This window comes from Chamaea fasciata, unplaced genomic scaffold, assembly GCF_029207755.1.
Source record: "Chamaea fasciata isolate MVZ Bird 193981 ecotype frontalis unplaced genomic scaffold, bChaFas1.0.hap1 SCAF_9, whole genome shotgun sequence".
In the NCBI taxonomy this organism is placed as follows: Eukaryota; Metazoa; Chordata; class Aves; order Passeriformes; family Sylviidae; genus Chamaea; species Chamaea fasciata.
Genome location: NW_027094094.1, coordinates 1,464,433 through 1,489,237, shown reverse-complemented (window position 1 = coordinate 1,489,237; position 24,805 = coordinate 1,464,433). Strand labels below are relative to the sequence as shown.

General features: G+C 44.1%; 1 protein-coding gene across 1 annotated transcript in view; it reads left to right on the top strand.

Moving 5' to 3' along the window:
• Positions 1-2,415: 2,415 nt before the first annotated feature.
• MGMT (O-6-methylguanine-DNA methyltransferase) overlaps positions 2,416-24,805 on the top strand; it is a 137,039-nt gene continuing 114,649 nt past the window's right edge. Inside the window, exons 1-3 of the mRNA XM_066190714.1 lie at positions 2,416-2,685; positions 10,922-10,965; positions 22,318-22,457. Of these exons, the coding sequence (XP_066046811.1) occupies positions 10,942-10,965; positions 22,318-22,457 (164 nt within the window). The 5' untranslated portion in view covers positions 2,416-2,685; positions 10,922-10,941. The remainder of the gene's footprint in view (positions 2,686-10,921; positions 10,966-22,317; positions 22,458-24,805) is intronic.

Sequence of the window (24,805 nt, the reverse complement as noted above, 5' to 3'; positions counted from 1 at the left end):
TAGCCCTCAACAAGGAATTTAATCCAGGCTGAAATAGCTGCAAATTGACATCTCAAGGCATTTAATAAAACCCTTCCTTTTCAATTTTTCCATCCCACCCCGTCACAATCTTTGACCACAAAGTTGGTTTAAGCCTTGGTTTGCTTGGATGCAAAATTCACGTGCTGGTGCTGGAGGACAACTGCAGACAAATGTTCCAGTCCTGGGGAAATACCATCCTGTCTCTGAAAATGCCACATTAAATGAGCCACTAATAACAAAGTAAAGAATTGAAAGGAAATGCAATGCCTTATAAGTAAAAGGACTCCAGTAAAATAAAAACTGAGAGAAAATGCCTGGAATGAAAAACAAAGATGTTGGGCAGGACTTGAAAAACATTTTAGAAGTTTTGTACCTTCTTACAGGATTAGTGCTATGAAAATTCATTCAGAAGCTTTAGTATTAGTGAACTAGACTGGATGTGTCATCACTGACTGCTGGAATTCTTCTCGGGAGAAAATTAGACACATCTAACAAGGCACAGTCCCTTACTGTTAAAGGACTGGAAATCCAAAAGTTCAGTGGTTGAAACGATACTTGAAGTGACAAAGATCCAAATTTGGCCGGCAGAGGAGTCAGAGATTTGAATAAGATTTTCATAATTCTGAGGGCAGAGAGAACACTGGTCAGAAGCACCTTTTTCACCTCATTTATAGACTGGAATACGTGACACTTAATCAAGTTCCAATGCAGCGAAGTTTGAAACAGCACAGAGAAACTTTCCTTTATAGTGCAAACACACAACTTGTGGATCCACTGCCAAAGCCCAAGATGGTAGGATTTAAGAAAGTCCGGATATTTTACATTCCCTGTTCAAGCCTGTTATAATGCAAACTAAAATCATATTAAAGATAATCAATTTTCATGCTCCAGGCAATAAGGAGATCACCTTGGGAGAGGAGGCAGAGAAGATTAATATGTATTTTGGGGAGGTTTCCACTTATAATAAAGTTTCAGGAACTGGCTACTTTTCCGACAAGGGTATCAGGACAAAGAGAATATTCCAGCCAGTTTAGAATAACTATTTCTAGGGCATCCCATCCAGTACAGAGCTTGATTTTTTTTTTTTTTTTTTAAATTTAGAGAGAGGATCAACCTCCCATAAGCCACTGCCTTTGTATGGACATGCAGTGGCAGCACCTTTTAATTGACCATTAATCCATGCCTCATTAGAACTAGGGAAAAGCTTCATTTTCTCATAAGTAAATGTCAGTTGCCTCAGTACAACTATTTTCAATTGTACTAGGGAACCTTCTGCACTTCGGACCATATTTTGTATTTATTTTATAATCAGATTTAACACACAGGCACTACCCCAATGCTGTTAGTTCTGTATTTATTTACACATTTTTCCCATGAATAAAAGGATTTACTAAATTTTGCAATGACTTTTAAATACTGTTTTGACCCTTCCCACGTGGATTCCTCCATTTTGTGATTGTTTCTGAACCTTATAGAGAAACTCATAAAATTTTTGCTGACGTAAGCACAGATTTAGACTCTGAAAGATTCTCTACCTTGAAAATTCGCGGTTTCTTCCTGCAAACAGGCATTTCGTACCCTGTTCTTTTGAGTTTTATTACCTCAAATAAACCTCACTGCAAGTTCACTCTCCTCTGGCATTTCACTCCTTTTTATCTCCTCCACGGCTCCTTCTAGGAATTGCATTTACCAAATGCTTCTCCTTCTACACTGAGCTCCTAATTCTCTGTTCCCAGCCTCGCCCATAACCTGGCAAATCCCAAAATCCCAGCCTGGTTTGGGTTGGAGGGACCCTAAATCCCACCCAGTGCCACCCCTGCCGCGGGCAGGGACACCTCCCACTGCTAGAAAATAAACACCAATAGATAAACCAGGGGGATAAATCTTTTCCCCCTTTGATTTTTATAGAATCATGGAATGATCAGAGTTGGAAAGGACCTTAAAGCTGTTTAAGTTCTAACTCTTGCCACTCTCCACTACCCCAGGCCCCAGTGTCCAACCTTGCACACTGCCAGGGATCCAGGGGCAGCCACAGGTTAAAATTAACCTCTTAATTCTGGTTAAAACTCTCGGGGAATTCCAGCCCAGCCCCTCCCCACCCTCCCAGCCAGGAATTCCTTCCCCAAATCCCACCTAAATCTGCCCGCTTACAACTTAAAGCCATTCCCTGTGTCCCGTCCCTCCATCCCTTGTCCCCAGTCCCTCTGCAGCTCTCCCGGAGCCCCTTTTGGCCACGAAAGGGGCTCTGAGCTCTCCCTGGAGCCCTCCCCTCTCCAGGTGAATCCCCCCCGCCGTGTCATCGCGCACAAATCGCTGTTTCCGGGGCTGGATTTGGTTTTGGGATGGATTTTTTTACACAACTCCGCGTCGTTCCCAACGCGCGTGGCCCGGCCCTCAGCCCCAGGCCGCCGCACGGCCGCCGATGCTCCCGCTCCGCCGCGGCCACACCGGCGGGGATCGGGGCCCAGATCCTCCCTGGAACCCTCCCGGAGCCCCCGGGAACCTTCCCGGATCCCCCGGGAACCCTCCTGGATCCCTCGGGAACCCTCCCGGAGCCCTCGGGATCTCCCCGGGCTCTGCCCCTTCCCTTTCCGGGCGGCCGCGGCCCCGCCCCGGCAGCGCGGCCTGTGCGGAGCGGCCGCGGTCATCCTCGGCTTCGGGCAGGTGCGCGGGGACCCACAGTGCCGGGGACATCCAGGGACAGCCAGGGACAGCCAGGGACAGTCACAGAGCTCCAGGGACAGCCAGGGACCCGCGGGGATCGGAGGGTGGGCAGGCGGGTGGGGAGCGCGGGATGCTCGGCCCCCGCCGCCGGAGCCCGCAGAGCCGGGGCAGCGCGAACCACGCCGGGTTTGAGGGAGCTGAGGGGGAGCCCGGCCTGCGAAAACACGCTGCTTTTCCTTGGGACAGCGCTGGGCTGGCAGCGCCGTGGGGACACAGCAGGTTTCTGTGAATTTCCCCCCGGAATAATCGCCGCGGCAAGGGCCGGTTCCCTCCCCGGGGCGTTGCCGTGCCCCCGGCGCGGCGGTGGGTGCAGCAGATGGATGTTCTGCTGGCCGCTAAACTGCTCAAAGAAATTGCTCGGAAACCTGCCCAGAGTGGTTTTGGAGTTTCCCTGGCCGGGAATATTCCAGAATTAGCTGAGCGCCGCCCTGTGCCATGTGCTCCGGCACGACCACGGGACCCGCTGTGGTCCCTCGGATGCGTTAAGTTTTAACTTTCGTATCTTTCAGATTCTGTGCTTCCTGTGTAGTTCTGAGCCGCAAATTCAGTGTCAGTCAGCTCTCTTCACAGAGTAGCGAGACAAAGCAAATCCTTTTCCAGCTTGAGACCAAGGACAACCATTACAAGCTCCAGGCCCCAAAAAAAGTATAAACAGTGATGGGCTGAAGAGAGAAAACAAGAAGGATGGGACTTCATAAGCTGAAGTTTTAATCAGATAATTAACTTCAATATGCAAATGGGCCAAAACTTACCAAAGTGTGAGACCTCATGACCGGTTTTTTTGACCATTTTGGGACCACTTTGGGTCTATCTTGGGTGTAGCCCTGGCCAGGCTCTCATGCTGCCCAAGGTGTATCCTTAAAGGCCTTTTAATAAATATCTACTTTATTCTCTCAGCTCTGTCTAGTTTCTCTTCTAGGTTCAGCCCCTCAAGTCTGACCCACTCCCTAATGCATAGCAAATTGTTATTAAGGGAAAAAGACCCTTTCACCAGTGATAGAAAAGCCAAGCTCTGCAGGTGTTTTAATATAACTGCAATAAGATAACTGCATGCAGCTTTTAAAGCATGATAAATGTAAAGAACTATTCGATTTATTTGCCCCTCCCAAATAAACGTTGTTTTTGGTGATGTGTATCTTATTTTTGTGGAGTGGAGCTCTTATTGAATGGTGAAGTGCAGTCTCTGCAGCGTTCCACTTTGAAGAAATCTCGAGTTTTATTCACTGGGGCATTACAGGGATGCTGTGACAATCATTTCTCAGCTATCTTTTGTGCCCAGGCTTGTGCTCACCCCGCACAGGGGTCATCACCTGGAGGGCTCAGTTGGAATGACAGAGTTCCCTTGTAAACCTGCTGAAGGTTTTGGCCTCCAAGCACTGCCTGTCTCCTGGATGCACTGGGGACTAAAGTTGGGCATGTGGGCTTGTTACTTCTGGGGCAAAACCCACCCCTTCAGTGCAGGAAATGCCTAAAACCATCATTTTCTTGTGAATGTTGTCAGTCTGTGACATAATCTCTTCATAGTAAAAGTTTGGTTTGTTTCATTTTGAAACAGAGATGTTCCTAATAGGAACAGTTCCACCCAAATCTTCACGTTTCAGGAGGAAAAAGATGTGGCTGTGTGAGCTTGTGAGGTGGCTTTGGCAACTCCTGTCTGCGTTCTGGCCCATGACGAGTTCGTTACACCAATTACTCCAGCGAGTGAACAGAAGCTCTACAGGAAACTGTTGTAGTTGGAGTGCAGCTTGTGTTACCGTGGCTGCTTTACCTCTTGATAACCCTGTAATTAACTTGTCAGCGCTGTTTAATGCTTCACCTGTGCATCACTGAGGGGATCAGGGCCTGGAGGAGAAGCTGCTGCCCTTTGGGGGAGGCTGAGTTAAGGATCTGTGCAGGAAAAGCCGGAAGGTTTTTTTTCTGGGAAGTGTGGGTAAGGTGGAAAGGCCGCACCTGAGCAGTTCTGGTTAAACTGGCTGCTCAACTGAATCACCTAGAAGAAGCAGTAGTGCCAAAAATCCAAAGGAGAGAATGTCAAAGACATGAGTGGCTGGTTTTATAGTGGTTTTATTTCCTATACAATGTGAGTTTTGGAGGATGAGAACAGCTGTGAATTAACCCTCAGGGTGCTGGCTGGTGTGTCAGTGCACAATTTCCGTGTCCTCCGCCTCTGGTGGCATCCTCGCCTGTGGGGGCTGCAGGGTGGGCTCAGCAGGCTGCTTGTTCAGGTGTTGGTGCTGGAAGAGCTTCATGGGAACAATTTGGAGGTCCAGGTCTGTTTGGGGTGTCAAAATTCAACATCAGCCTCCAGAGCAGTCAGCTCTTCTGCCTGGAACACGACTGACCTAAATTACCCTTAGTTTCTGAAAGGAAAAGCCTTTCTGCTTGTGAGTTGTTATTTTATAGTTCACAGAACAACATCAGAGAATGGTTTGGGTTGGGAGGGACCTTAAAGCCCATCCATTCCCACCCCTGCCGTGGGCAGGGACACCTCCCACTGTCCCAGGGTACTCCAAGCCCAAAGTCCAGCCTGGCCTTGGGCTCTGCCTGGGATCCAGGGGCAGCCACAACTGCTCTGGGAATTCCATCCCAGCCCTTCACAGGGAACAATTCCGGCCCAGTTATGATGATGGGGCAGGGGGTTCATCTCTTTGAGCAGGAACTCAAATTCTGCACGCGTGGAACTTGTAAATCCGTCCTGCAGGCATTAATATCCCCTGGAACACTGCAGAGATTTCCTGCCTCAGGATGCTCCCTGCCTGCAGAGCTGGCACTGCCCAATCCCAGAAGTTGTCAGGGGAGCTGGATGCACATCCCAGCCGTGGCATAACTCGGAGGAGCCAGCACTTGTTAACTCTATTTGTTTTTATTATGGACATCGATCTGCCAGTCGCAATAATGCATTTATGGACATTTTTCTGCAAGCGCAGCGCTGGTGGCAGTTTTTACTGACAACTTGAGTCATCTGGACAGGAGTTGAAAATACGTTTATTTTATTGACGGATTGTGCAATTCTCTCGTTTACCCGGTGTTCATAAGATAGCTGGACTGGTGAGGAGAATGTAACTGATGGGAAAATGGAGGAGGAAGTTTTAATTTTGGGGAGGTTTGGAATCTTTTAGGTAGTGACAGGTTCCCAGCGTGTGTTTGGGGTGGGTTTGGGAGCTTTAGCTTTGTTAATGCTGTAATTAAAAAGTGAAAGGCTCGGTGTCCTTACAGCAGAGTTCCAGACCTGAATTCCCTCCCTCTGCTGATAGCTGGGAATGTTCCTGACTGGTAATTGTGCTAATTTATCTGAAGGTATAATGGATAAAATCCTGCTAATGGAAGAAAAAAAAACCCTGTTGAATTTAATTTTTCTGAGCACAGGTGTGCTTGGGCCAGCATGAAGTGTAACACACAGCCGGGGGAACAACCAGACTACAAAACCAAACCTGTGCTGAAGTATTTTTCATAAATGCAAAATGCAGTTTTAAAACTGAGCTGCTGATGGTCCAGGCAGCTGCTTAAAAGGTATTGAATGCCAATAAAGCTTGTGTGGGTTTGGATTTTAATGAAGATGAGTAATTGTAAAAATTATTTGGAGTATGTCACTATTTTGATGCTTTTTGCTAATCCTTTTTTGAGTTGTTTCCTTATTTACTGTTTTCTATCTGCAGAGCTAAATTACCGTGTCCTGGTGGCTGTCAGGAGTGTCAATTTATACTGGGCCAAATTAAATTATAAAGATAATTTCAGGTATCTTTTCAAGTCACTTGTAAAACTTGGACATGCAGCTGAAATTCTCTCTGGTGCAGCAGAGATTTTGAAGGTTAAAAATACCTGAACAAGTCACCTTTAATCGCAAGGAAGAAGAGGGGAGTTCACTAAAACAAATGTACTGACTTCTTCTCTGCTTTCTGAGTGAAATAGGAGTTAAATATTAAAATAGCAGCATTTTGACCAGTGGTCTGGAGTCTTGAACGGCTTGGCAGCAGTAATAATTTGAGTTTTGATCTGATGGATTCAGTTTCGGCTTTTCATTTTTCTACAGATGCCACCTTTTAGTGCAGATGAACGCAATCAGTATTTTTATATATATATATGTATTAGCACAGCCCACTGGAGTCAGAGGTGTTTTGTTGGGTGAATCCTGCCATCTCTGTGCTCCACGTGCAGATTTAGGTCCCTCCAGGTAACCCTGCATTAGCAGATAGCAAGAATTAGTGCTGTCTTGTCAGTGCTGCTGCTGCATAATCATCATCGGGAACGCTGAAATTATCTGAGCACTTTTGATCAGTCAGCACAAGGCAAACAATGCTCTTATCTCGGCTTGTTTGTACATTCAAGTGTGCAGAAGGTCTGTTAATTAGTTACACTTTTTAATAAACACCTAAAGTATGCTTAAGGCCCTGTTTAAAAGATTAATTTTTCTGTTTCACATCGTAAAGCCCAGCAGATGAGTGTTCAGCGTGTGGCAGTACACGGGCAGCACGAGCCTGCCTTGGCAGCCCGGACTGGGGCTGGGGACAGGACACTTCTGCTGTCACCCATGGCCTGGAGAAACAATCCCCACAAGTTCATAATCCCTGCACTGTGCTCTGCAGGATTGAAGGATGAGCAGAGGCGTAGAGGGAAGGGTGTGGGGAAAGGGAAATCCCTTGCACAGTCTCCTGGTGACACCAGAAATCCCTCTGGTTCCTGGCTGACTTCACGAAAATACGAAGATTTGTAGTTGATGGAGTTTATTCAAGCTGGCCACAGTTGTTAGTTTGGGGGTTTTTTGGGTTTGTTTGTTTGTTTGTTTGTTTTGGTTTTGTTGGGTTTTTTTTTTTTCCTGAAAAATAAAGGAGTTAATTGGCTTTGAATCCAGCTTAGTGGGCCTGGATCGTCATTCCCTTTTAACTTGGAGGTTCAGGCAGTGGGATGGAAGTAAAATCTGGACCTCTGGGCCAGGGTTGTGCTTTAGGAAGGTGAAATTGAGCTCCAACAAGACAAAGTGCTTCACCTGAAACAAGGTTTTAAAAGAAATCATAGAATCCCAAAATGGCTTGGGTTGGAAGGAACCTTAAAGAACAGCTGTTCCCACACCTTCCACTGTTCCAGGCTGCTCCAAGCCCCGATGTCCAGCCTGGCCTTGGGCACTGCCAGGGGTCCAGGGGCAGCCACAGCTGCTCTGGGCCCCCTGTACCAGGGCCTGCCCACCCTCCCAGGGAAATAAAAAATGCTTCCTTTATTATTTCAGTATAACATACCAATAATACTTTTTTCACTGATTGCACGAGTTTAATGGACTTTATTTTATATTATTGTTAATGCACCTGGCCCTGGATTTAAACGCATTTCAGTTGCCTTTTTGTGCCATTATATTTGATTCCGCAGCGAGACTTTCTAAGAATATGATTAACCCTCTGGGTCATCTTATAATGTAATTATTAATGATTGATTCTGTTTATCCTCGGGATCAATATGAGAAGCAAAAATGCTTTGGCATATATTTGGGGTTGATTTCTTACGTTCAGTAAACATGATCTGGTGACAAGACTGGTATTGGTTTATTACTCGGAACGTGTTTGATGAATCTGAAGTGTGTAATTAGTTTTATATAATGATGGTGATATGTGGGGTTTTTTACATGACTTATGTTAATATGGCCAATAGTGTTAACATCTCCTGCCACTAATAGTTAGGGTGGGGATGTATAGTAATTGATCTTCCTGGGAGTGCTGTAATGTAAAAACAATTCCGGCTGTTTGAAGTATATTTTACAAGTGTGCATTGGGCCTTTGGGATGTTATACTGAAAAACCCAATTGTACAGTTACCATGGGAACCCAATTAGAATAGATTGCTGGATTTTTTTTATTATTTTTTTTCTTTCTTTCCAGGCTTTCATCCTGACCAAAAATCTAATGTATTTTAAATGTTTTCATATGGAATTTTGTTCATATAGTCACTTGGTGTAATGGCTGGTTTTTCATTTTAGTGCTGAACCAGAGTGTTCTGTTGAGGGTCCTGAGGACTTATCCTTCAAGGAGGATCTTCCTTTCGTGTTTAAAAGTTGATGAACTGAGAAAAAATACTTTTTATTAATCCGAGTTCTTTACTGCCATCACACATACTCGTCAGGCTGCAATCCTGGGGGAAAAAAGAGCAGGGAAGTATCTCAGAGCCCAAGGACTTCTGTTCTAGATCATCAGCAAAACATGGCTGAAGAATTTCCTGCCCTTCAGAGATCTATTTTTGATGTCACCACTGACTTTTCTTCACCTTTTTGGCCTGTTGACACATCCAGAGGTTTGGGATGCTGGCAGGGTGGGACTGTGATGTGTTTGCTTCCTGCACCATTCAGCTCCTTCAGGTGTTTGTGTATCTTCCAGGTGTCTTGGGAGCATCCTGCTCCCTCAGCACAGCTCCTGGCTGGGAGCAGAGGTTCTGGGGAACTTGGGAACATCTTCCTGGAATGGCCAAGGGAGGCTGAGGCGGGAGAGATGGACGTGGATATCACTGGTCCTTGTTGGCAGCTCTGAGATCTATTTGGTTTTTTTCCATACTACTGTTTAATCCCTTCAGTCTATCCCACCCTGCAAATGTGGGAGGGAATTTTCCATTTTGGTGAAGCCATTGCTGGCATGAAGGTTTCAGTTTTTTGAGTTCTGGTGTCTCAGTTTGCACGCCATGGAAGTGTTATCACTGAATTTGGTCGATGTGTGTTGTTCCGAAGAGGTTTTGGCGTCTTGCTTTAAGGCAAGAAGGGAAGAACCCTTCCCCTTTATGTGAAATACTGACCTCCTCCAACAAGAGGCTGAGGTGCGTTTTGGAGGGATGGTTTGGTTTTTCCAAGGGTTTTGCAGGGTTTCCCCCTATCTGGCTGTCAGAAGTCTGCCAACCCTGGTTTGGACATTGGTTTTACCCAAGTTCTGGTCACTTGTTGGGTGAGCAGATGGAGCTCCGCCAGGGTTTGAAATGAGCTTCTGGATAAATCTGATTGTTGAGGCAAAAATTTCAGCTTTACCCTTCTGGAAGGTCTAAAAAACCCGAGCGTTGCTGGGGGCTTTGAAAGCCCCAGCTCTGAACTAAGTAAATTGCTATTTTATTTTTAGCTCTATCACAGATATTTTAAGTAGTTCTATTAGATTGCTCATCTGCCTGACCTGCATTTAAAAATGCAGTGAATTTCTCTGCCTGCCTCGCTACTGTAGTTAAAATACTAATTATTCATCTGAATTTTAAACACTTAGGTGCAATATTAAGAATGTTGCTGTTTGTTTTTAAGTGGCTGGGAAGTGGCCATGTGTTCTGTCAGTGCCTTGGACTTCAAGGAGAGGTCTTGGAAAGCTTGGGATGTTCATGGAATTTAATTTTTCAGAGATTCACCCTTCCTGAAGTGGATGCAGTTATCCCTGCCCATGGAGTGGTGAGGTCCCTGATTTAAGTGGAGCAGTTCCCATCGAGGCTGGCTGTGAGTCAGGATTGTGAAGCTGAGCTTTGGCACATAAACTCCTTGATTTTAAAAAAATACGGTGTTTATACCACATCTTTCAAAGACAGAGTGAGCTTGGCTGAGTGGCACTAGAAAACAAAACATAGAGGGGGGAGCTAAATGCCAAAGAAATAGGAAATATCCTTTATTTCCAAGGGGAGAGCAAAGAGGAACCAGTTGTGTTTTTTAATTATATAAATAATGCTAAAGGCTAGAATTATAATAATTGGAGTTGAAATGTTTTAGGTACTCAGTGGCGTGAAATCTGTGCTTTTAAACCCTCACAAACACTTGCTTTAAAATCACTTTCATGCCTTAAAATGTGGCATTTCCTAAATCACAAAAGGCTCTTCGTTTTACTCAGTCACTCAGAAGTACATGACAGCCTGTAAAAAATTATTCAATTGATACTTTTATCTTTGGAGGCATTATTCCAGATATCAGAGTTGTGCAGTGCTGGTTGTGGAAGAACTCTTCAGCGTGCCATCTGTTGACTTTTTTTGTTTGACTCGCGACAAGTGGGTGACTTAACATTAAAATTCCGTGTTGTTTGTCAGAAGCCAAACCCCCTTTGGAAATTCTGTGCACTGAAAGTTGGAGCTCATTTAAAAACTGATACTGGGGTGGTCATAGGAGGAGACTCTGGGCATTCAGTTCTCCCTGTGGAATTCAGATTTAACAATCTAACTGGGAATTTTTTTTTTATTTTTCCTTCCAGGTGGAGCCTTTTCTTCCAGGATGGCATCGAAGCTCGTTCCAAAAGTAAGTTTCCAGTGAGATGCCTTTGCATGGAGGTGTCCACTGGAAGTCCAGCATTACAAAAGAGTTCACGTAACATAGTTTGTTTTTTCCCCAGTGCCCAGCAGTCAGGATTAGGAATCCAGTTGACAAGATTGATGCTGCATTGTAAATCTCTGTAGCTCTGTCATGGTTGGTAACAGGCATCAGTGGACCTTTCCCCAGCACGTATCCATCTGCCACAGAGCATAAATAACAGGACAAAGGCACTCTCTCAGTTTTGTTGCTGTTTCCATTCCCTGGTAATAAACACCTCCCTGAAAAACAGGCTGAATTTTGAGGCTTGATGCTTCAGTGATGTAAGGGTAGGTCAGTGATATTATAGCAAAATAAGGAAACATGGATGTTTATCCAAATATTCAGACGATTTACTGGAAGAAGGGCATCAACACATTGTTAGTCTGTAACTGTCTCCCTGAAAGAGCTGAAATGAACTTTGAAGACACAAATACCTTTTTTTTTTTTGTGTAGAATACCTATTTTTGTAACGTAAGTGATGCTCCTCTAGGAAAACATTTCTGGTACAATCACACCTGCATTTCTAACTATTCCTGTTGGCAACTTCTCTCGCTGCTCTGAATGTCTTAATAGTGGCATCTCTTGTGGTTTTAATCTGCTTTACATAATGTCAAGTGGCTTAGGAGAGGAGTATTTTGCTGGTTTGTGTTGTTTTACCTCTTTTTCTACAAAAGCAAATCGGTTTTGTTTTTTAAAACCGAATGATTGAGGAAGAAATCCAGGTAAATAAATCCTTGCTTGGCTTTTTTTCTTTTGAAGCATCATCTCTTTAGTTACATTTATGCATCTTGCAGTTGCAAACACCTTTTAGCAGAGAATTACTTGGTAGGGAGAATCCCTGGTTCCCTCTCGTTGCAGGCTAGGTGTGATATAGCTGGCAAGTGACACGAAACTAATAATTTATTATCTAACCTTTTCATTTCCCCTACCCTCACGTGGAGTTGAAAGGTGCAGCTCGAGCTGTTAGGGGAGTTTTCCTCTTTTGATATGTGGGAAGACAGAAGGTTTGAGGTAAAAACACTCCCAACTCCGCTGTGGGGACTGTGCAGACACTTCCCTCTGCTCTGGATGCATATTAAATATTGATGTCCTGCTGTAATTGGTGATTTTGGGGCTGTTTGCAGCCTGTGATCAGTTTGCAGAGCCCCGCGTCGGGGTGACACCCAGCGTGTGCCTGGCCGTGGGTTTGCAGGAATCAATTATCACCCGTGCAATGTGCTGAACAGTTCTTAAGGAGCTGGCTGAAAAATGGTTTGGGGAAGCAGGCAGACGTGGGGGTTTTCCATAAGCACTGCCTGCGGCTCCCAGTCCATCCCTGATGTTGTTGCAGTGACAAGGGATGAGGTTTGGGGTTGGGTGTGGCTGGGCTCTGGGTGACCAAACCTCAGGATATCTCCATATTTAGGAATTTGGGGAGGGGGTTGGTGTTCTCATGACGATGTGGCGAGTTTTGGTGTTTCATTAGAAAACTCTAAATGTCCTTTTGTTCCCTCGCTGGATTTCTTGCAGCTAAATTTGAAGTTAGTAAAAGGATTCTTGTAGTAACTCTTCTGCTTTGCTCTGTTACTAGTGAAACCCTCATCCTGACTCGAGCAGGGATGGATAACTCTGGGAAAATCCAGATGTCTGTGTGCCAAGACTATTGTCTTGTATTTTTACATAACTCTTTGCAACACCTCCTCTGTGTGCATTTATTTCCCTGTATTTTGGGGTTTTTTTAGTGAATTCCTAATACACGTTTTGCTGCACTGCTCACTTCAGAAATTTCAGTGAAATTCGTTCCTCACACACGACTCAGATTCCTGACTCTCCTTCAGCTTAAGAAGCACTATTAATGGGTTTGTTCATATTGCTTAGATTTATTTTGTTATTATTCTCCAGCTCCTACTCTTCAGGTAGAGCTATTTTGGTATTATAAAGAATGATGGATTATATAGGAAAGTTTCTTTTGAAGCACTCCTGATATTGTGCAATGCACTTGGGGGTCAGCTACACTTGACTGATGCATGATTTATCCCATGTCCCTGCCACTTCCTGAGATAAAGCTGCTATTTTATCAAAAATGCCAGCAAGTGTGGTTTAGAATTTATACCCCTCCTTTTTCAAATAATTGTTCTGATTACTTTCTGGCACGGCAATAAAATGATAAAGGTAATTGCACACAAATGTGAGATAGCACCAAAATACAATAAAATTAACCTGAATTAGCTTGACTTGTCGATGAGAAGTATTTATGAAATGTATTTTTGCAATAAGGGAGACTGATATTATAGCTGGAAGGTGAGTTATTGCCTTAATGTAATACTGTTTGAAATTTAAAAAAGAGACTGTTACAGTTGAGGGTGATTGTGCCTTTGAAATTAAGTTGAAGTGATTCTTATAATTGGCAGCAATAATGCATTGGGAAGGTAATATCTTTTATTGTGTTATGCCTAGTTGCATTATCTTTTATTTAGCTGGTCCTGACTCCAGCTCTGCAGAGAAGACAACCAGGAGCAGATCAGGAATTTTGTGGATTTAGGTGATAAAAACTTGAAATGTTACCTAATATTAAAGTCATTCTTCTGCTGTTTTTTTTTTTTTTTTCATTTTTAGCCCATTTTCAGTTCTCCTGAATTTGATACAAGGCTCATTTGATTAAAATTTCATCTGTTTTCCTTGTATTGGCGTAGTTGCTGTGTATTTACATCCGGGCTGAGCCTGTTGGAGCCGAGCACTCCAGACTCACTGTGTGTGCCTTTATATCAGGTGCTGATTTGGCCAGTGAATTTTGTATTTCTCTGTGCCTCAAAGTGCAGCCTCTTACAGGAAAGTGTGAACACATCCTTACAGCGAGCACCTCGGTGGTTTTTAAGGAGTAGATCCTCAAATCCCAGAATTACTGAGGTTGGAAAAGCCCTCCCAGCCCGTGGAGTCCCTATCTACCCTGTCCCCACCCTGTCCCCAGCCCAGAGCTCTCAGTGCCACCTCCAGAAATTCCTGGGGCACCTCCAGGGATGGGCACTCCAAACCTCCCTGGGCACTGCCAAGGCCTGAGCGCCCTTTCCATGGGGAAATTCCTGCTGCTGCCCACCCTGAGCCTCCCCTGGGCCAGCCTGAGGCCGTTCCCTCTCCTCCTGTCCCTGTTCCCTGGGAGCAGAGCCCGACCCCCCCGGCTGTCCCCTCCTGGCAGGGACTTGTGCAGAGCCACCGGGTCCCCCCTGAGCCTCCTCTTCTCCAGGCTCAGCCCCTTTCCCAGCTCCCTCAGGAATTCTCCAGGAATTCCCAGCTCCATTCCCTTCCCTGGACACGCTGCAGCCCCTCAGAGTCCTTCTTGTCCCGAGGGGTCAGAAGTGGACACAGGACAGAGGGAATTATAAGTGTATATAGATAACTACATACGTAGCTAACACCTTGAATTTAATTCTTGAAGTGATGAACACATCTGGAAAACTGAGATTACTACACCACGACTTTTCCTTTGCATGAGGTTTCATGGAGCCGTGGAATATCCTGAGCCGAAAGGGGCTTGTTGAAACTCAACCCAGTATCAATAAAATAGTTTATTGGGGAGACCCTCTAATTGTTAAGAGACAAGATCGTTCATTTTGGATTCTTTAATTGTTTGGAAGCAAATTCCTTAATTATTTTTAAAAGTATATATTACAAGTATAAAAAAATCAGTGTTTTATTCCCTCTGACAATGTTAAAATATTGAACAACTCGGCAAAATATAACATTGCTTTGCAGTGCTTTTAACTCAATCTTCTGCCATAGGATTTCCAGCTTCAAAAATGAGGAGCTGGGGGCCTTAATCCCTTTGGTAGGTCCTTGGTAGGTAAGAGGGACAATGTGCTTCCCCTCCCCTTGGAAGTTACACCAGGACACGTGGCTTTTAGGCTGGATCCTGGTGGGATTTACCCACTAACTTGGTGCACACACTTGTTGCCATAATCTGATTATTCCAGGAATATCTGGCACTGTCCTGTCCACTTTCCCTCCTCTTGATGCTCCATTTCTTTCCCAGTTTAACTCTCATTAATCATAATATCTCTTGGCAGCCCCCCGTTTGATGAGGTGCCCTGAATAACTCCGTGGCCCCACCTTGGTCAGTAATCTTTAAAACTAATTAACACCACACTTAATGTCATTCTTCTGTGCTGTGTGTAAGTAGAAGCTGAGAATTGTTTGGGTTGGAAAACGCCTCAGAGATCATCAAGTGATAATCTTTGCTTTGTGCTATTGATATCACATGATACCAATATTCTAACTGATACATGTTGTTTATTATGGTGTTTGTGGTGCCACGTGGCTGCTGTGCTTGCATCCCATTTACATTTCCCGTAGAAGCAATAGCTGGGGAAAGATGCAGGATGTGTTTACTTGGTTTTGGAGGAGTGCTGGAGGAAATGATACGTCAAACAGCCCGCTGGGGTCTGGTGCTCGAGTACCAGCTCCAATCCAAGCTTGGCGTGAGCAGCAGATGGAGTTGAAAACCACACTTGTTGAGTCTGGGACGCCGGAGCAGCAACCCACCTGCCCCTTCCAGAGGAGTCAGAACGGGTTTAATGCAATTAAAGAGCCCTTCCAGTCAAATAAAGCAGTCGGGGACGGCCCTGGATGCTGGGAATTTGTCGTTGCTCCCGCCTGCCAAAGCAGCGACTGAAGGCGCAGCCAAAGAGCCAGAGGCGACCAGTGCTTGGAAAGAGACTTCCCCAGCTTGGCATTTCGGGCCCTTCTGGTTGCCATCCAAAGAGGATTAGCAGGATAATGCGATGGGACAACAGGAACTTGCTTTTTGTTGTCTTTGATTGTTTAATAAAGAATTACGTGTTTGCTCTCGTCGAAGACTTCTTAAATGCCGTGGAAAGCAAATGTTGCTCCATGGGAACACGGATCCTCCTGGTTTTTCGGGGGCTTGTGTGAAGTGGGCCTTGGGATAAGGGAAGAGGGGGACTGATTTTGAGTGTTTATGCCAGTGCATATTTGTATATGTTCAGAATATGCAGCTTGATTCCGTACCTTCACATTTTTATGGGATTAGTTCTTGGGAAGGTAAAGAAATTGCATCACCCCAAACTAACCCTGGATTTGCTTCCAGCCTGTCTGACATTTCCGTTCCAAGCCTCCCCGCGCCAGGAAATGAGGAGGTTTTGTTTTCATACCCTCTGAAGTTACAGGTTTGGCTTAACCAGGGTTAGATTTACTCAGGAAAGCAGTGAGACACCAGGAGAGCACTGCAGGGTTTCAGTGCAGCTTTTGTTTGTGAGGCTCAGCTGGGGAGGTGTTTATTGTTCCTGTAGCAAGGAGAGAATTCCATGGACCTGCATCTCCAGTGCCTTTTTTTCTGGAAAGCTGGAAGTTTGTTTTGGATGCTCTAGGAAGGGGAAATACACCCAGCAGAGACAGTGATTGTGGAGGGGGAAGAAGTGTCTTGTGTCCAGGTCAGGGGTTGTTTGGTTCACAGGAACCTGCTGCAGGATATAAAGGACTTGTATTTTAGAACATGAAAGGTAATTTTAAAAGTCACTGTACTTTTTAGCAGTTTTTATTGACAGAATTACATCAGATTAGATACCGAGAGGATTGTCCTGTTTCAAGACTTTATTCTTGGGTTTAAGCAATGACTGCGATACCTTCTTTTCCTCAAAAATTCGTTTTTGCCTTAATTTAAAACCATTTGGCTTTCTTTGGGCTGACAGTTTTCCAGGTTTTTGGAGGATGCTGTGAGTGAAGTGTGAGTGTAGTGATACTGGAATTGTGCATTGCCTGGTTCAGAAATTATTTCTCCATTAAGTGATGAGGGATGTTGGTCAGAGTTCCCTGTGGGTTGCAGAGGGCAGCAGCCATCCCGTGGATTTTTGGACAAGGAGTAGTTTGGGTTGGAAAAGACCTTAAAAGTCATCCAATTCCACCTCTGCTGTGGGCAGGGACACCTCCCACTGTCCCAGGCTGCTCCAAGGCCCAATGTCCAGCCTGGCTTTGGGCACTGCCAGGGATCCAGGGGCAGCCACAGCTTCATATTTCTTTAGAGTTCACACCAATCTATTTAGTTGGAAATCTTTGGACTCATTTTTTTCAAGAGGAGGAAGCAGCTTTTAGAAAAGTTTGTGTTCTTAGCTTGGAAAGAAATCAGACATTTGATAGTAGGCAAAAAGACTGAGAATTAAATGTTTCTCATTCTCTCTAACTTTTATTCCAGTACAGCAAAGTGATATTAATATACCAATGTATTAAACTACTTCTAGTGTAAAACATCCAACAAACTCTTTCCTTCTTTCTTCCCAGCAGTAAAATTATTTGTAGTGCATAAACTCTTTGTTCTGTTGGAACAGTAGCTTTTGTAAGGTGAAAATATAGATGATTAATCAAGATATTAACGGGAGTAGATTTTTAGATTGTTCTGATTGCATGGATCCTGTCTTCTATTCACAGCCCTTAAATCTTTCTTTGCTTTGAAACACTAAAAAATGGCTTTTTCCTCTAAGACAAACCCCACATGGTTGGAAAATCACCCTCCACCCTGCACTATATGTGCAGAACTACATTACCTTTACTATTAATATCTTTTCCCATATTCTTAACGTACAATGGATTGTTTCCTCTGAAACAAACAGGCAGAACCCCGTGAAACAAATACAGGAAGTTTTAAACTTTTAAGGAGATGCCAAGAGAACTGCAATTCAGTGAAATCCTTGGATGGGTGGCCCACTGGCATGGGCAGCCTCATCAGTGGCAGAAGCTTTTTTTGACACTAAATCATTTTGCAAACATTGGTTTACGATGGATTTTTTGCTTTGGCTGATGGGATTTGATAAGGATTTTGTTAGGAGGAGGATGCAAACTTACTGCATCAGAGAGGGTGACTGAAATGAAGGAGCAAATTGCCAAACTCTGAGGTATTCCCCTTAAATTTAAATCCAATATTTGAAGCTTTGATTGAATTTTAATTCCGAACTTGAATCAATAGCAAGCAGGTTTGAGATACTCAAAAGAAGGACTCTCTTAGAGTTCAGGACTGGAGGTTTTTTCCTGTAATTAGGATGGAGAAGCAGCTTCCCTGGCATTTATTGATCATCCTCACACTCAACAAATGTCTGGAATTGCTTTTTTGGTGGTACTCTGTGGCACCATCAAAACAGGGCAGGTGTTTGTGAATTTTAGCTCGTTTCTTGATGGAAATGTCAGGACTTTGATGGAGTTTTCAGGATAAATTTGTGGAGAATGGGAAGTGATGAAGTTTTCTGGATAAATTCGTGGAGAATGGGAAGTAAATGAACAAGGTGGTGCTCGGTCACACCTCTGGTGGAGTGGGTATCAACACCTCCAAGGGCATCATCTGCAGGTAGTGATTCTATTGCAGTAATACCTTCAGAAATTCAGATTTTAGGGGTTAGAATTCCTATGGTTGGTGCGGTTTGGGGTCCTCTGACAGTAATTTTTAGTGTGTGAAGGCAGCGTGTGGTTCCCTCCTAGCCCAGCGTGGGAGCAGGGTTGTGTGGAAAACCTCCTGTGGCACCTGGGGGGGTTCTTCAGTTTCACAGAGGTGACTTTTGGGGTGTGGAAGGACTAAACAGAGCATTTCCAAAGGTGCAGCAGTGGCCTGGCTAGAAATGGTGGAAATCGGACCATTTTGGAGTCTGAGAGAAGGCAAGGGAAATAGGGGGAAGAATTGCGATGGAAATTCCTGCTGATGGTTGTATTTCCATCACACGTGGCTCAATTAACACTTTGTTAATCTGAAAAGGATCAAGAGACCCCTTTTGGAGGAACTGGGACATTCTCCCCGATTAATGCAGGGCTCTCTTGGTTTAAAAAAAATCCAATTGCAGGATGTGTGAGGCCTCGTTCCATTTGCCAGCTGAATATGTTATTTTTGCCTCGATTCTCAGGAATATTCGAGGGGAAAAGAAAAAATTCGCGAGGACTTTTCCATGCTGTAGCCTAATGGAAATCCCCTGTTAAATCAGATGCAGAGGGGATTATTGTTAATATTTTGATATTGGTGTGGTGGGTTTATATTGTAACAGCAGAGTGAGGGAAATGGAAAAACCTGAGGAGGGGAGATCCATCAGAGATAGGGCTCTGATGGGGAGGATTCAGTTCTCCGTAATGCTGAAAGGGAAGACAGGGTTTGCTCTCTGGACTTTTCTGGAAAACACGGATTGTTTTCTGGGAGAACATGGAGTATGGAAATGCTTCGCTACAGATTTTTTGTTGTTGTTGTATTTAAAGCCTTGTTGATTCTCAAGATCTCTCAGAGAAATCTTGAGAATAAAAAAATTATTAAAAATAAATTGAAAATCAATAAAATTCTTTAATAAATAGAAAATAAATATATGCATAAGAATTTACAAATAATAAATACTAAAAACAAATTTTAAAAGCCTTTTTTATTTCTCTGTTCGTCATTACAGATACGAATTGGGTTTTAGGACATCACACCAATGTCCAATGGAATTTTTTGGGGGTGTTAGGAGCAACAGAACATAGAATTATTTGAATTATTTACTGTAGTGTGAAAGCTGCTTAATTCAAATTTAAATAAAATTACAATCTTCTAGTTTGCTGTATTTAGCAGTCTGGTGAGGTGAATTTACAAATGTTGCACCTGTGGTTTCTATTTCTTTGGGAAAACTCCAGAGGATGGCAGGAGGTGTTTCCTCTCGAAAAATCACCTTTTTTTCTACCTAATATCAAAATTACCGGGTATTTTGACCCAGATCTGTAGGTATTGCAGTGCAAGGGATGAATGAAGGTGGAGATGATGCAGGAGCTGATCAGAATTCTTCCAGTTTTTCATAAATCACCAAGGTTTTGTTGGGAAGGGACCTTAAAGCTCATCCAGTGCCACCCCTGCCACGGCAGGGACACCTCCCACTGTCCCAGGCTGCTCCTAGCCCTGGCCTTGGACAATTCCAGGGATGGGGAGGTGTCCAGCCAGCACCAGCACCGTGTTCACCACTATACCATGTCCTGCAGTGCCACATCCACATGTTTTTGGGACATTTCCAGGGTTGGTGACTCCACCACTTCCCTTGTCAGCCTGTTCCAGTGCTTGACAACCCTTTCTGTGAGGAAATTCCTCCTCCCCTCCAGCCTAAATGACAAAATTAGCATCTGGACAAATCTGCATTGTGCATCTGTCAGTGACCTTCATCCTGGAGCCTCCTAACCCAACTGCACGTGGATGTGGATTGATGTCCTGCAGCTCCATCCTTTTCCAAAAAATAAACCTCCTAAACATTGCTGCCCGATGAATATGATAAACAAGGCTGCAGACAGGAGCTGCAGTCGCTCAAGGTTTCATCTATAAAGCTTAGTTCAACTTGGGCAGAGCTCAGAGGGTTATTGATAGTTCCCCTGCTGCTCCCTGCATCCTGGGTTTTGTTCTGATGGAAAAGCTGATCGCGGAGTCGTTATGGTGGTGGAGCACGTGGTGTGAGGTTCAGTGCATCTGGTTCAGGGCTGTCACACCAATAAACATGAGGAATGTGTGCTGGTTTGCCACATATGTAAACTTTTACTGCTTGTTTGCTGACTTCTGCAGCGAGGTGCTGCTCCAAGGAGGTTCTCCCGTGTCCTCGAGGAGGGAGGAGTGGGAAAGGTTGGTTGGGAAGGAGTTTCTCTGTGGTGCCACCAAACATTTGATTATTTAGCAATTGGGGTCGAAGTCAAAGTAAATAAACCACGGGGAACCTGCAGTTCCTGGACTTCTCCAGGCTGCTCTGGTTGCTGCGTGTCCGTAGTGGGGGAATTGCGTAAGAGCTTCCCAAAATTCGGGGGTTTAGGTTTGCTTTTGCTCTGGTTACGCAAAACTGTCAGCCTGATGGTTTTTCTGCTCTCTCACACTGATTGTATTACTCACAGATGTGACTTCATTCCACAGCACTTAATAATGGGATTTGAAAAGATTCTCTTGTTTGGAAAACAACTAATTACTGCACAGCTGTGAGCAGTGGGCAGCTCTAAGTCGCCCTGCATGCAGCCCCTGCTCTGTCATTCATGGAATCCCAGAATGGTTTGGGTTGGAAGGAAACTTAAATCTCATTTCATCCCACCCCCGCCTGCCATGGGGAGGGACACCTTCCACTGCACCAGGTTGCTCCAAGCCCCATCCAGCCTTGAACACAGGGAGGTGAATGAAATAAATCCAAGAAATTTATTTGTCTCTCAGTGTAGCAGGAAACTTCACAAAGTTCAGTAGGTGAAGTGCAGGGTCCTGCACCTGGAGGGGCAGGACAGGGAGTGGCTTCCCAGAGGGCAGGGCTGGATGGGATTTTGGGCAGGAATTGTTCCCTGGGAGGGTGGGCAGGCCCTGGCACAGATTTCCCAGATTTGCTGTGGCTGCCCCTGGATTCCTGGCAGTGCCCAAGGCCAGGCTGGACATTGGGGCTTGGAGCAGCCTGGGACAGTGGGAGGTGTGGAAATAAGTGGTTTTTAAGGTCCCCTCCATCCCAAACAGTTGTAGGATCCTTTTATTCCGTGCTTGCTGATGGAGTTACCTTGTGCTGCCTCACAGTTTCTCGGTTGTTCACTTTTTTCCCAGTTTCACATGAGTTGAGCTCTTTGCAGCCCAGGATTTTTGCCCTGGCTGTGGTCTGGACGCAAGGGTTGGTGTCTGGGTGGCTGCAGTGGACACACTGGTGGTGTTCTGTCCTGTCCTCCTGCAGGGATGGCACGAACCAAACTGTAAATACAACCCACACATCCAGACTGGGCTGGCTTTTTTAGCCAAGATGGATTTGACAAGTCTGTTATTGTTGGTCTTGTCCAATATTGAGAAATACTTGGCAGCTGTTTCCAACTGCATCCTATCAGTAATCGTAAAACCAGACTGGTAACAATGGGAATAAAAATATGCTCCTTTTCCTAAGGAATGATTGATTCTTTCATATGTTTTCTTTTCCAGCAGACATATTCTATTTGTGTTCCAGCTGTTATTTGCATAACACTGCCGCTCTAAACCACTGAATCTACTTTGTTGTCACAACAATCCTGTTTTAAATAAGTGTCACAACACATCGGATTTTAGCTGATAAACCAGCCATGAAACTGCTGCTGTTTCACATTTTTATGAAGATCACTATGCTGCTAGTTAATGGGGTTTTTCTTTTTTTTTTTGAGACTTTGATTTAGGTGCTGACTTCTGAGGATGGATCATTTTAAGTTGGAATTTTGAAAGTGCGTGCTGTCGTTGAGGAAACTTGAAATTCCCCGTTTTCCTGCCTTTTTTTCAAATTGCTTTCGAAAACTACTCAAATCTGGCCCTTGGTGAAAATTCCTTGCAGTTAAAGAGGGTTTTATTTCCTCGAACAGGTGAATCCCAAGCAGGAAGGATCTCCATGCAAGGAGAAGCACGTGGTTCTGCTGAGCCCCGTGGGGAAGATCGAGATATCGGGGTGTGAAACGGGCGTACATGAAATAAAACTTCCCAAAACGAGCGTGCTGCCAAGTGGGTGAGTTCATGTCCTATTGATCCTGTGCCCGTGTTCGTGCTGGAGGAAAGAGATTGCCCAGAGGATCTGAGAGCACACTTGTTTTTGCTGCTCCTACTGGGAGGAGGCTCTTGTGCCCTTAAGGACTCCAAAATGCATCAATTCCTCTGCTGCCTCAAAAATATCATCAAACATTTTAAACTGCAAGTGCTTTTAATGGAAGCTTTGAAAGAATCTCCTGCCTCCCTCTAATTTTTGGTGCGCATGTAAATGTCACTGAGGGTAAAATATCGTCGCACACCTCACAAATCTTGCAGACCTACATCTATTATTGTATTTTAATATTTTAATATTTTATATTTTTATATTTTTATCTATAGATCTATGCACCAACAGGTAGAGGCAGGACTGACGGATTGTTTTAATTACTGTGTAGTACTCGTGAGAGCTTTAGTTGTTTTCCCAGAGCTTCAATGTCTCCTGGAGTTTGGAACAGATCCCACGTGGCAGTGGAGATGATGTCTCAAATCCAGGCCTGGCTGAGGAGGCATCAGTGCATTTTCCGCTTTGTTGTAAGCTGTGTTCAGTCTGCTGGAGTCCATCTCTCCTGTCCAGATATTGGATATTTTTTTTCCTTATTTTGTGAGGAAGTGTTCAGTGACGTTTTTAGAAGGAACCTTGAATTCATTCAGAATTAGATGCTGAGTTTCTATGCCAAATTTCTTTGCCAAAATCAAGACTCCTTAGGCTTTCTCAGACCTCTCTAAGACTGGTCTTTCAACTGGGTTTGGTAATTAAATTCCGCTTTTCCACAGTCTACTGCATTGATGCTCCCACTGACAGGACTCAAACAGGTTTGGCTTCTTTTCTCAACGTTGTCTTTTCCTCATCCTGTGCTTGCTTCTGAAATTCTCCATGGATTTTTAGGATGCCTGTTTTCCTATTTTATTCTCCTCATAACTGAAATGGGTGTAAAATTAATCAGGAATATGGAGCATAATGTTGTGTGTTCTGGTTGAAATATGATTTTGTGTCCCGTACAAAAACTCTGCAGCCTCTGGATTTCACAGTTTTGCCAACTCCAGTGATATGGAAGTAAGTGCTTCACTTTCTTCAGGTTCTGGTTTAAGTGCTGGGTTTCTGCTGATGAGGAATGGAAACAAATGAGTATTTAGGATAAAGTTGGAACTTGGCTTTGCTGCAGAGCAAAATCTGCCTGAAGAACAACCCAGGGGATGAGTATCTTCACCCTGTGAAGGGCAAATGTCAGTGAGGGAGTGGAATAAGAGTAGGAGCAAGATTTGGGGGCTCTCAGAGCCATTTGTAGGGATGGCTGCGGCTCTTTTACCAGAACATCTGGTAAAAAAATCTGGTTTTGTTTTGCCAGGATATCTGACTTGCTCACTTGTAACGTGGCCATGTTCATTGGTTGAAGGTTTTCATGATCTTGTTCTTCAGCACAAACTGGACAGTTTACACCCTTCTCCTAAATTTTAATTTTCACCCGTTCTAGAGCTTCGCTTTTCTCAGTGGTGAGCTGACTTCACTTCATCTTGAGGCATTAGTGGCATCTTGGTAGCTCTTAACCTCACAAGCTGCATGATTTATGTGCAAAAATTACTACATTAGAGGGTCTATCACTCAGGAATAACTCTGAAGTTAAAGGCAAGGAGATTATTTTTATGATTACTTTCAGAATTTAAATCTGCAGTAGGAAGGTGGGACTTCTTTTGTCTTTAGCACTGATAAAGTTCTAAAAATTTTAAAGCCATCTGTAAATGTTTGTGCCGAAGTATAACATTTAATCTCCTCTACTCATCGCTAGTGAATAGTTGTTAAATCTGGCCTCATTATTTTCGACAGAATAAAATAAAAACAAAGCAGTGCCTGGTGTTTCTCCTAACTGGCTAATAAACGCCATGGCAAGAACATTGGGTGGAAAAGAAAAAAAAAAAAACCATAAGAAACATAAAAATTGATTTTAATGGACCCCTGTCAGAGAGAACCATAATGAGCACAAGTCTGGTGATAAATATTGGTATTCTGCTCCACGGTGCTTGGGACTTCTCATGTGGAATTGCATGTAACAATCAATAGAGATTTTAGGGTTTTTTTAACAACAAAAATAAGTAAACCTTTGAAATATATAAATACTTAAGACTTGCAATCTGTCAGACAAACCTGGTGGTTGTAGAAAAATCTGATAAGAGCCGCTGGTTAATGGCATAATCGCTTTGCGGAGATCTCGCTCTGTTTTACAGCTTGTAAAATGCTGTGCAATTAATCACCTGAGATTACAGCCTCCTCACTGATGGCTCTCCTTAAAACTTAAGAACACAGACTATAATGGAGCCTAAAAGGAGAAGCAA